General features: G+C 50.5%; 1 protein-coding gene across 2 annotated transcripts in view; it reads left to right on the top strand.

Moving 5' to 3' along the window:
- Window positions 1–12046, top strand: part of C26H10orf143 (chromosome 26 C10orf143 homolog) — a 25750-nt gene extending 13704 nt beyond the window's left edge. The window contains exons 2-4 of one of the 2 annotated variants that reach the window (XM_086378151.1): window positions 1140–1313; window positions 1405–1467; window positions 11510–12046. In XM_086378151.1, coding sequence (XP_086234277.1) covers window positions 1140–1313; window positions 1405–1467; window positions 11510–11539 — 267 coding nt within the window. In that variant the 3' untranslated portion in view covers window positions 11540–12046. Of the gene's footprint in view, window positions 1–1139; window positions 1314–1404; window positions 1468–2735; window positions 3405–11509 lie in introns of those variants that run through there. The other variant, XM_086378152.1, reaches the window with a different exon arrangement.

Here is a 12046-nt window from a genome sequence, read left to right as displayed (position 1 = left end):
GGTTTGGCTCTGCAGCAGTGACTGTGACCTTTCTGGACTTCCTTATGTTTGGGAAGGACTGTGGCGCTGGGTGATGGGGGGCTGGCTGCCCTGCCCTTGTCTCAGCCTCCCGGAGCCTGCACTGTATTTACCCCAGGGCATATTCTCTGGTTTGGGGGCTCAGAGGTCAGCATTTACCATTTTCCTCCTCAGGTATCTATTTTAAGACATGTTAGTTAGGGAGGAGTAAAACTAGCACTTGACACCAGGTTTCTATATTAGATAAATCCATGAAATAAAAAGCCCATTTAGAAAATAATGAATATAATGGAATGGATCGTGAACAGATTTGGCGCAAATCATGACAATGGTTTGCCGGTGACTGAGGAGGGTGTGGGACCACCCGTGAACCAGGGGTGTTTCCTGACTCTGGCGGGCACCGCCCAGCAGCGGGGACCCAGGACAGGGCGGACCTTCTGTCCCCTACAGAGGCCTCCTACCCATCTGCTCTGTGTCGCGGAACACATCCTTACCCCGCAGAGCACAGACTGGGAACGTGGAGAGTCAGCCATTTCCTTCAGCTTTGGAAGGCTGCTTCTGTAATTCGTCTTTAGTTCACGGGAATGCCAACGTCACATGCCTTTCCTGCAGGTTATCCCTTATGGGCTGTGTGTGCAGCTTGTGAAATAAATAAAACCAGCCCACTCCTCAGTGTCAGGAAGACAAAGAATTATCCACATGGGATTATTCATATCGTATTAAGGAAGCACATAGCTTGATATTGTGTTAAGAAAGTACCTACCTGGCAAAAGTATCGAAGCGCATGACTAGATTCTTGAACAAAAATTTATAGGTTTTGTACATTCTCGACATCGATAAACCAGTCACAACAGTTTATTATAAGCATTTTGACCAAAATTGCTTCAAATGATTATTTTAAACTTGTAAAGCTAAGTAAATTATCAGACTGTGCTGGAAGTAATGAGGTTAAGTGATGGTGGTTATTCCTGGAAGATAAAGTTGGAAGTTGTCTCTCCCAACGTCCTATAAACTTTCTGAGCTCCTCGGGGGTCTGTGTTTGCAGCGAGGTTCTCAGAGGCAGATTCAGTCAGAGCGCCATGTGCTTTCCGAGGCCATCTAAAGTGAGACTGTCGTTGCAGAAGCGGGTGTGCAGGAGGCTGGACGCCGCGGCGCCCGAGCGGGACTGCCCCCAGCTGAGGGTGCGCATCCCAGTGTCCGGGGGCAGCGAGGAGCCCGAGTGCCTGGATGCCCAGCGCAGAGGCCGCCTGCCCTCACCATGGCCCGACAGCGGCCAGGGCCGACCAGGCGTGGGGGTAGGTTCCTGCTCCCACCAGACCAGCCTTTACCTGCTCAGTGTGAATCACCGCTGCCCTGGCTCATCCGTGGCTGTGATTTGTTGAACAGGGTCCTCTGGATGGCGGAAGGATCCGGGCCCAGCCTTGCCCGAGGTGCATCGCGGGAGAGTCTGTAAGTGCATTCCCCTGCTCGCTGTGACGTGAAAGACCTGTCCTTAAATCCTGGATCCGTAGGACAAGGGTGGTAGAAACGGCCGTTTCGTTCCTAAGGAAGAGGGGTGTAAATTCAAAGGTACAGGTTGGTTTTCTGAGCATTCTACTCGGCTGCAAACTGATGTTCTTCCAGCTTCAGACTGAGACTACAAATTGAATATACATTTTAAATTCTTTCTAAAAACAGGGTTTAGAGAAGGGAACAGGTCCTGGAAATGGTTAAAATAGAGCTAATTTGCGGACATCTTAGAGAAATGTCCTTAACTCATTTACTTACCCAAATGGGAATCAGTGTTGCTTTTTCTTTCCCCTCCTTAAGCTTTTCTTTCCTATTTGCATACACTTCACATAAATCCAGAATTTCAGAAGGATAAACAGCATTCACACCATTAATTCAAAGGAATGGGACGTCTTAGTGTCGCCAGAGTCAGATTCTCAGTCCCCTGTGCTGGGCAGAAGATCAGGAAGTGTACGATGCTGCTGTTCAGTTGCTAAGTCGTGTCTGACTCTGCGACCCTGTGAACCCCGAGCATGCCAAGCTTTCCTGTCCTTCACATTAGCATCATGATACCTTTGTTCCTAAATTTGGGCTTGTTCTAATAATAAGAGCTTTGAAACCTCTATAATTCTTTTTTTTTTTTAATTTTAAGCTTGCAGTCTTCATATTGCAATAATATAGAATTGTGTTTAATTTCCACATAGAAACCAGGAGCGTGTGTGTGTGTGTGTGTGTGTGTGTGTGTGTGAGTGAGTGTTTTCAGCATTTCCCCCTAAAGATCTTTAGAGGAAACTCAGTGCTGCTTTTGATCAGCAAACATTTGAGTCAGTAAATTGCAGAGTCTTCATGTGGTGCATTGTGGGTGACTGTTTTGTAGGGGAGGCAGTGATTTTGTTTTAAACAAAGGCCAGCCACCATGGAGCCTCTGAAGTCCTTAGATAAGTACGAAGACCAAGGCCAGGTAGACCCGCCCATGGAGATGTGCCTTCCTACTTTCGTACTCCATCCTCAGGAAAATTTCCGCAGGTCCTGTTGCATTTCGTGGTGTGGAGGTGGTGGTGGTTTAGTTGCTAAGTCATGTCTGACTCTTGAGACCCTGTGGGCTGTAGCCCACCAGGCTTCTTTGTCCATGGGCTTCTCCAGGCAAGAAGACTGGAGTGGGTTGCCATGCCCTCCTCCAGGGGAATCTTCCCGACCCAGGGATCGAACCCAGGTCTCCTACATTGCAGGTGATTCTTCAACGACTGAGCCACCAATAATCCTGAATAATGTTAAAACTAAGATCCAGCAACGTAAACTGTACTTCGGTTGATTCATGTAACTGCCAAACGTGCCCTGGATTGTGATAATTAATCTCATGACCCCACTATTGGTAGAGTGCGTTATGCTGGTGACTGACTCCAAACCTTCCTCGTTCTCGTCACATTTCCATGGAGTGTGTCTTTCAAATCCCCCATCTGCTGGGCAAACAGTTGGAACATAATACGGATTCTTAATGCTCCAAGAGGTTGTCTTCTGGCATGAACAGCTTAAAGGAAAAAAAAAATTTGGCTCAAGCAGCTGATTGGATCATTTAAGCTAATGTTCTGTTTGAACAACAGCACCTATTTGATTAGGGTTTTCCTTCCCTTGTGATTCCCCAAGCTTGCCTCTGTATGTTTCCTAGGAGATGAATCTGTGCGTGGAAAACCTATATTGATATGTAAATATATAATTTTTCTCTCTAATGCTCTATATTCTTTTCATCTAAATTTTCAGAAAGTGACTTTAAAAAATCAGTTTCCCTTTATTTGTAGTTATTCTCAATAAAATTTCACCCAGGCTTGGGTGATTTAATATTTACACCCCCTATTTCTAAAAGTCTTATGTAAATAAAGATTGAAATGTGAATTTGAAAAGTCACACCTCTTGATATTTGAACAGACTATAGCTGCATATATCTTCTTTTTCTAATAATATGGCTAGTTTCTCTCTTAAGCTTTTAAAATAATAAGACACTATTTTTGTATTCCAGAACATCAAGAGGCTCAGTGTTAAATAAAAAGCAAATAGTATTTTTAGAAATGCAAGATCCCAGGGAGAAGCGCTTAACAGTAAATCACCAATGGGCAGCAATTCCAAATTTCAGAAGACTTCATTAAACGCGGGGTTCCGCTCACGGGTGCGCCCTACTCACACGGAAGCCTGCCTGTCCAGGCCCGCCGTTCCCGTGGCTGATGCCGCTGGTGAGCTTGGCTCAGAGAGCAGCAGGGGTCACGCTGGGGGTTGTGTGGGAGCCCTGTGTGTGCGTGCTCAGTCGCGTCGGACTCCGTGACCCCAGCGAGTGTAGCCCACCGGGCTCCCCTGTCCATGGAATTCTCCAGGCAGAAATACTGGAGTGGGTTGCCATTTCCTTCTCTGGGGGTCTTCCCGACCCGGAGATTGCACCCACGTCTCCTGCATTGGCAGGCAGATTCTTCACCATGGCGCCCCTGAGAACCCCACGGGGAGTCGCTGACAGGAAGCTTGCTTTGGTGTCTCGGTGAGCTGGACGCTTTTCCCTGAGAACCTCCTCGGGTCCCCCTTCTCTGCTGTGTTTCTGACCGCAGCAGGTATCAGCTGACCCAGTTGGTTCTGCTCAGAATTCTCACGTGGCCGTCTCAGCTCACCGCCTGGGCCTGTTGTCTTTCTCCCATGAAGCTTTTCCTGATTGTTATCGTGAGTCCTTGCAAGGACTTTTCCTGTAGACCTTCTCCAACTCACTCCCCAGGCTGACACACGAACCTCCCATTTGGCCCGTTGCAGCTCACTGATGATGTCTTAGGGTGATCAGTGTTCAGGTTCAGCTCCTAGTACACGTTATTATTAAGAAGCAGCTCCTCGTCACCCCGCTCATGGTACTGACAGCTGGGGTGAGGCCATCCCTGATTCTTGGGACGTGGTGTTATGTCATTCAGGATGTCCGCTCTGCCGCCCGGTGGGTGGCCCTCTGCTGTGCACCATCCAGGCTACAGGGTCAGGGCGCTGGTCTCCACCTGCAGGAGGCTCCTTTCCTTCCTTGAGTGCTCCCAAGGCTGGGCCTGCCATGCAGCCTACTTCCTTCCTTGCTCAGCTCAGCAGTCCTGGCCCAGGGGCTCATGGTAGCCAAGTGTGCCATGAAATCATGCTCTTCTTAGAAATTCTTCCCATTAAATGCATCCTTGTGAGGCTGTGAGAGGTCTGCAGGATAACCACATGAAAATGCTTGGAAGGGGCATTATCAGGCTGGAAGCCACAGGAAGAACGGGTTCAGGATGCTGGCCAAGGGGGAGTGCTGCCTCGTCAGCACCCCTTTTTCTGAGTGGCACCTGCCGCTGGTGTGCTGCAGCTCCTCAGGGAGGGGCCACTCCCAGACTTCATGGGTCAGCGTGGCAGTCACCCTCGGCACCATTCCCTCCTCTCGTCTCCCTCGACCCCAGGCAGCCTCCCCGCCCCTCCTTCCAGGGTCCCAGCTCCTGAGGACTTGGCCCCCTCGCTCCCAGCTCCTTCTGGGTGGCAGCCCTCGGGCTCTGCGGTCACCCCATCTCTTCCCTTTATCCTCCCAGCTGCCCCCAGGCTGGGAGGGGGGCCCCTCCTGGGGGAACACGTGCCTCCCTCCCCCCGTGGATCCTCTTTTCTTCCGTCATCTGTGACGCTGAAGCCCACATTCCTCACCTGAGTCTCTGTTCTGACTGGACCCCACCTGGGCTAACCAGCTAAGGAGTGGACAGATCTTCCTGAGAATAGAAAGCCTGCAGTCTTTAACTAGGCCTGGGGTCTTGGTCGCCCAGCAAGCTCAGCATCTGGGAGCCGGTCCCCTCTGCTGGAGTTTTTCTCAGGTTCTCACTTGATGGACGTGAGTCTGAGTGAACTCCGGGAGTTAGTGATGGACAGGGAGGCCTGGCGTGCTGCGATTCATGGGGTTGCAAAGAGTCAGACACGACTGAGCGACTGATCTGATCTGATTGAGTTTTTACCCAAGCCGATAGTGAGTTACTACGTGAGAGCCAACATGCAAAATGATGTTTTTGGTTTTGGGGACCCCGCTGCTCCCAATCCCCAACAAATTGGTTTGGCTAACAGCCTGTTCATTAGTGTTGAGGGCAAAAACTAGGGGAGCATCTCAATGAGCTTCTACGTTATTCCCTTTTTGACATTGAAACCCATTTCCTGACAACAGGCCAAGTCCTCAGGAGCTGGGACCCTGGAAGGAGGGGCGGGGAGGCTGCCTGGGGTCGGGGGAGACGAGGGGAGGGAACGGCGCCGAGGGTGACTGCCACGCTGACCCGTGAAGTCTGGGAGTGGCCCCTCCCTGAGGAGCTGCAGCACACCAGCGGGAGGTGCCACTCAGAAAAAGGGGTGCTGACGAGGGCTGGGAGAAGAGAGGTGGACGATGTGGGGACAGAAGTGGAGGGTGGGGGGCGGGAGGGGTGGTCCCGGGGAGGGGTCCCCAGCCTACCGTTGGGGGCGGAGGGAGGTGCCCCAGGATGGTCATTCTGATTCCAGATGGATGCCTGTTTCCCCTGTACTACATCTTATCTCCACACAGGTGACCTTTAAAGTATTTGCTCTATTTTATTTACCTGTCTGTCTCATTAGCAACTGCTCCCTGCATCCGCAGCATCTATAAATACTGCCCTGACCCAGGGGTGGGGGAGAAGCCGGTGCAGACAGGAGTCTCTGTCCCCCTGCCTGTGGTGATGGGGGCAGTGCCACCTGGCTTGGGGGTCAGGCCCAGAGCCAGGGCCGGGGTGGGCACGGCAGACTCTGACGTGGATTAACACAGATGCGTGCGCAGCAGGTCACTCTCTCTGTTTCAGCAGCAGCTAGATCTAATCAGCCCTTTATCCATACGTCCTGAGAGAAGACAACAGTCACAGAGGGATCACCGGGAATTTCACTTATCATTCCTTAGGAAACAGAGTGCCCAGTGCACTTCCCCGAGGTTCAGCAGGGACCCCAGCGGTCAGCGGTCAGGTTGCTGATAAGGAACTCGGTCCGCGGGGCCGGGTGACCGGCCCGCCCCACGCTGTGGTCAGTGGGGAGGCCGGGCTCCGAGCCCGCAGTGTAGGCCTCCTGTGCCCGCTGTCCCGGCTGGTCTGTGGCCCCGTCACTTCTGCACCGGGCACGGCGGCGGCCCGCTCTGATGCGCTCAGACAGCTGTGAGGCCACAGGGCTTCGTGGACGTCCTTCCCAGAACCGTGAGGGCTTTGTGGCCAAGACAGGGCTGAGTCCTCCAGACGGTGGGAGAGGCAGCAGGCCAAGGAGGAGTCTGGCTGTGTTGGTGTAGTCAAATAGAGGAGTTTGCATAGACTTGCCGACAGAATCTTCCGATAGAATCTCTGACAATGTTTCCTCTGAATATGGATGCCAGAAAATTAAAAAAAAATTTTTTTTTTTACTGTGTTGTTGAGATCATTTCAGGTTCTGAAGGAGTAGAGAGCCTTCAGGTGACTAAAGAACGAAACCAAAACTTTTTTCTCTGGGGATAAAATGTTATACTATGAGGAGACAGTGAAACGGATTTTCACAGAAAAGCTAATATTTTTTTTAAAATGGAGTTTAGATTTCCTGCACGCGTGTGGGACTAAATTAATGTATGCTACAGATAAGGACATTAAGTACGCTGTTAATCATGTCACAGATGAAGAGAGAAGCAGGACAGCAGATGCAGACGTGCTCCTGAGGCTCTGTCAGGACTTGGCTTTGTTGGGTTTGGTGCTACAGTCGGCCCGCAGAGATGTGTGCAGAACACTTGGGCGCTGTTTGCTTAGCAGAAAGCCAGAAACCACATCCACACCTGTCAGGAGAAGAGATACGTGGCTCAGTCGCTCAGTCCTCTCTGACTCTGTGACCCCATGGACTGCAGCCCGCCAGGCTCCTCTGTCCATGGAATTCTCCAGGCAAGAATACTGAAGTGGGTTGCCATTTCCTTCTCCAGGGGATCTTCCCCACCCAGGGATCAAACCTGGGTCTCCTGCACTGCAGGCAGATGCTTTACCAACTGAGCCAATGTAAGTGGATTGGCATGTATTTATTCAGTAAATATACACTTCAGTGAGAATGGATGACATTTCACCTGTGGCATTTTATCTCATAAGCCACGTAATGGTTCGTGTATATTTGTTACATTGCTGTCTATACTTTTTTGTATTCCTGAAAAGGCCTGGTGAGTCTTGGACCTGATGTATCTGCATGTCTGATGTATCATGGTGAAAGAGGATTCTGGAGAGCTGCTGGAGAGAAACCACTGATGGCCATGAGGGAACAGTGCTTTGAGTGACAGCAGACCACCCATTAGTTACAGACGCCAAGGACCTTGGAATGATGCTGTGCGATGCTAAGGGGACTGTCCCGTGTGAACACGTGTCTGTAACATGCTCAGAGCTGGGAGACCAGTGCAGTGGGAATTCCCTTGCCCTCACAGTAATTCAGTTGCCAGAACTAACTCCAGAAGAGAGAATCCCAATGGAATAATTTGGGAAAGTTCTCAAAAGCTACCATCCCAGATGGTTTTATAGTTTAAAAGAAATTCTACTTAAAGGAACATACAGATGACTTGCTTTAGAAAAAGAACTACATTGTTTGATCAAAGGAGGAAAAAAAGAAACAAATCAAACTGTCATCTTAATAGAGGCAGCAACTGCTCAGTTACTCCAAATCCCACTCAAGATAAAACCATAAATAGAGGGCTTATCCTGGTGATGTTGAAAGGTCTCTGCACTTAGGGGGAGTGTTTCTTTGGATGAAGAGAGAAGCAAATTTGTTTGCCATCACCACTTCTGCTTAGTAGGGTTTCTAACTCAGACAGTTAAACAAGGAAGAAGAAACAATGGTTATAAGAATTAGAAGGGGAAGAAAACTAAATTGTTATTTCCTGACATCATCTACATAGAAAATCCAAGCAAATCTGCAGATAAACTATTAAAACTAATATTCAGCAAGATTGTTGACCGTAAGATGAGCTTGCAAAAATAGGATGGAGGAGGAGATAGAGATATTGTGCTCTTTATCCAGTGGAATATTAGCCATAAAAGAGGGAGATGCTGCCATTTCCAGCAACATGGATGGCATCTGGGGGCGTTGTCCTAAATGAAATGAGTCAGACAGAGAAAGACAGATTCTGTCTTACACATGGAATCTTCAAAACAAAAAAAGGCTCACAGATTGGTGGTTGCCAGCGACAGTGCGTGAGGGGTGGGAGCAATTGGTGAAGGGAGTCAAAAGGTAAAAATGAAAACAGCAACAAGAATCTGTTTTAAAAGCGGCGGCAGCAGCGGGTAAGTGGGCCCTTTAAGCCCCTCAGACTCTTTGCAGAGCAGGGTCCTCAGACCTCTTAAGGGTCAGCATCTCTGCTGAGGAGCCAGGCCGTCCCTCCCTTCCAGCCCACGGTGGTGAGTTTGAGATAACACGAATTTATGCACAAGAACAGCCTGAGTGAATTTTGGAGAGTGTCCTCCATGCCTGCCTTGGAAGTCCAGGAAAGTTGTGTGTACAATTTTTTTTTAGTTTTAAACTCAAGGCTTTTCCTGGAATATACATGCATGTTTATACCCTATTTTTAGAGTTGCCTGTTTGTCCACAGCTCCTCTGTGAAGCTCTTGATCCTTGCGTGTCTGGGGCAGGAGTGTTGCCCATCACAGCACTGTGGCAGGGGGGCCCACCCCTCAGAATCCCGGGCCTGGGCTTGTGCTTTCCTCTTCCCTCCCAGCCTGAGCCCCTGACTCAGCCTCCGAGGAGCAGAGATGGTCATGGGGTGTCCCCTTGCTCTAGCCCACCTCCCCCTGACTCCCGTGCCACCCACGTGTCCTTCCCCTGGTCGAGATGCATCGCTTCCCAGGCTTGATCCCTTTGGACATACTTGGTAGGAGACTGAGAACAGCGTGCTGGCTGCTGTTCTGAGCTGCTCGCCAGAAGCTGCTGCTGGGCACCGATAAGTCCTAAGCCTTGTCCCCACCATCCACTTCCGCCCCAGAAGGCTATTTGTGGACTGGGCTGGGACGGGCTCCAGCGCCTGGGAGCGTCAGGACCGTCCAGCGCGGAGGCAGAACCTGCCCTCAAGGTTCCAGTCTTCTCTTTCCCTGGTGTGTGCTCTGCACGCCTCCAGCTGCTGCAGACTTACACTGACCAGCAAGCCTTCGTAACAAGGTGGAAGGCGAGGTTCAAATAGAGAATCGTGGACTCTGTTGGAGCTCCATGCTGGGATCCGGTGCAGTGAGGGAAAGCTGGCCCCTGGCCCACCCTGTTCCCAGCCCAGGCCCTGTCTTGACTGACAGGAGGCCTTAGGCACACAGACGTGTCCTTTCCCATCCGCATTCCACTCCCACCTCCCAGCAGTGGACCTTTCAGCCTGCAGCAAGCATGTCAGAGAGGGTCTCTGATCTTAGGAGAGGACACCTGGTGGGGAGGCTCTCCCAGCCAGGGGACAGGCTCTGGAGGGGACGGGACCTGGAGGGTGGGGCGGGGGGCGTCCATGGAGAGGTGCAGCCAGAGGAGGTCCTTCAGAAGCTTCGACCCAAGGCAGAGAGAGTGCTGTTGAAATGAGACAGCTTCAGTGGAGGGGGGACTCATAGGTGGTAATTAGGGGAAAAATGCCATTTTCATGGATTCTTGTGGACTTGAGTTACCATCTAAGGTCCTTTAGTTTTAACCTGAAAGAGCCTCATCAGTATTTCTTGTAGGGTAGGTCTGCTAACGACAGGTTTTTTGTTTTTGTTTATCTGGGAGTGTCTTAATTTCTCATTTTTGAAGGATAGTTTTGTTGGATACAAAATCCTTGGTTGACCTTCAGCACTCTGAATTGGGCTGAGAATCAGCTGTCAATCTTGTTGAGGATCCCTTGAGCCTGATGTGGCATTTCTTTCTTCCCACTTTGAAGACGCCTTGGGTTTTGACAGTGTTACTCGAAAGTACCTAGGTGTCCTTTTGGGACCTTACTCTCTCTTGATCCCAGTGTTAGAAACAAAACAAAACTCTCTTCAAGAAAAAAAAAAAACACTCTTCTCTTGCTTGGTGGAAAAATACTGAAACTGTTTTATCAGAAGTGTCCTATTTCCCACCATTGCGTTAATATCTTCTCAAGCCTGCTCAGCCAGGCAGTGGACATACGGCTTGCCAACAGTGAGACTGACGTCTAAGGCACAGCTGTCCTCTTCCTTCGTGACTTTATCAGATCGGGCTCAGTGCCCAGACCCTGCATCAGACATGGCTCCAGTGGCTGGTCCCCACCAGTGGCCGCCTCAGAGTCTGGGGACACGAGACCTCACTTCTGCATCAGGGACAGGGGTCTAAGCTTGGAGAGGGACATCGGCAAACTGGGCCCTGGGGAGAAAAGCCTGAGGATTTGGAAAATGCGGTCGTGTCAGGGGATGGAGACTGGGTGAGAGGTTTGAGTGAGTGGTTCCTGCGGGTTCTTTTGTGGAGGAGAGTCTAGGTTTGGTCCTCTCTTTGTCCGTGTGTCTGGTTGTCCCGTGTCCTGTTTTTTCTGCCTCCAGTGTGTCTCCAGACAAACCCCATCCAGGCAGGGTGGGGTGGGGTGGGGTGGCTCAACGAGACATCTCAGCACTTCTGTGTGAAGGTGGGGAGGCAGGAGTCTGCTCCAAGGGCAGGGAGGCCAGGCCCGAGTGGGATCCTCAAGAAGCTGGGTTACCTCCCGCCCCGGGCCCCCTGCGAGGAGCCTGCTGCAGTGCACTTGTGCTGAATCCATATTCAGTATTCAGACATCATTAGAAAAAAAACTATGGATTTATAAATGATTCTTTCATTCTCTTTTTTCCCCGCTCATAGAACTGTAGGAGAGAAGTAACATTTATCGAGAACATTCTATGTGCCAAGCACTGTAGGAAGCACTTTAAATATCTTAATTATGGTATTTTATATATGTTCTGTAAATACGTGCTTAGCTCAGAGTGTGTGTCAGCTCAGCCGATTGAAAGGCAGAGCTCAGTGTTGTGAACCTGAAGCCAAGGTAGGTTCCTTCCCACGACGCCCTGTTTTCTCGTTGTAGGGACACTTTAACCACACGGAGGACCGGTAGAGGACCGCGCCGGGAGAGGAAGGGCGCAGTCATGGTTTCGAGCCCTCGTGCAGCGGCAGATGTGCTCCCCTGGCTGGACCTGGCACCCCCTGTCCCCACAGCAGCCGCCGTGCTCCCGGCGGGAGGTCCCGCCTCCTCACTCCAGAGCCAGAGAGCCTGCAGACCTCGCTCCTCCCGCAGCTGCCTTCCCAGCGCAGCCTGCTGGGGAAGGTCATGGCTTTATTTGAGAGTTGAAAGTATCCGGCATCAAACGTCGTGTGCGGTTTGAGAGTCCACGTCCAAATGGAAAGCCCAGCTCCGTACTTCTCTGTTGTTTCGAGGGTGTATCCAGAGCTGCTTATGTGCTCTTTTTTTAATTAAAAGTCTTATTTTTATACTGAAAATGCTCTGTAATTTTACACTGAATTTTCCTAAATGTTAGCATCCAATCTGTTCTGTGTGATTTCCCCAACTGAAGTTACCAGGTGCAGGGCCACTTTTATATTAAAATGGGAGTTTCTTATCTTC

The sequence above is a fragment of the Bos grunniens genome, chromosome 26 (genome assembly GCF_055505025.1).
Source record: "Bos grunniens cultivar Pamir isolate PY7600 chromosome 26, Bosgru_T2T1.0, whole genome shotgun sequence".
Classification (NCBI taxonomy): Eukaryota; Metazoa; Chordata; class Mammalia; order Artiodactyla; family Bovidae; genus Bos; species Bos grunniens.
This window is presented reverse-complemented; position numbering and strand designations above follow the sequence as displayed.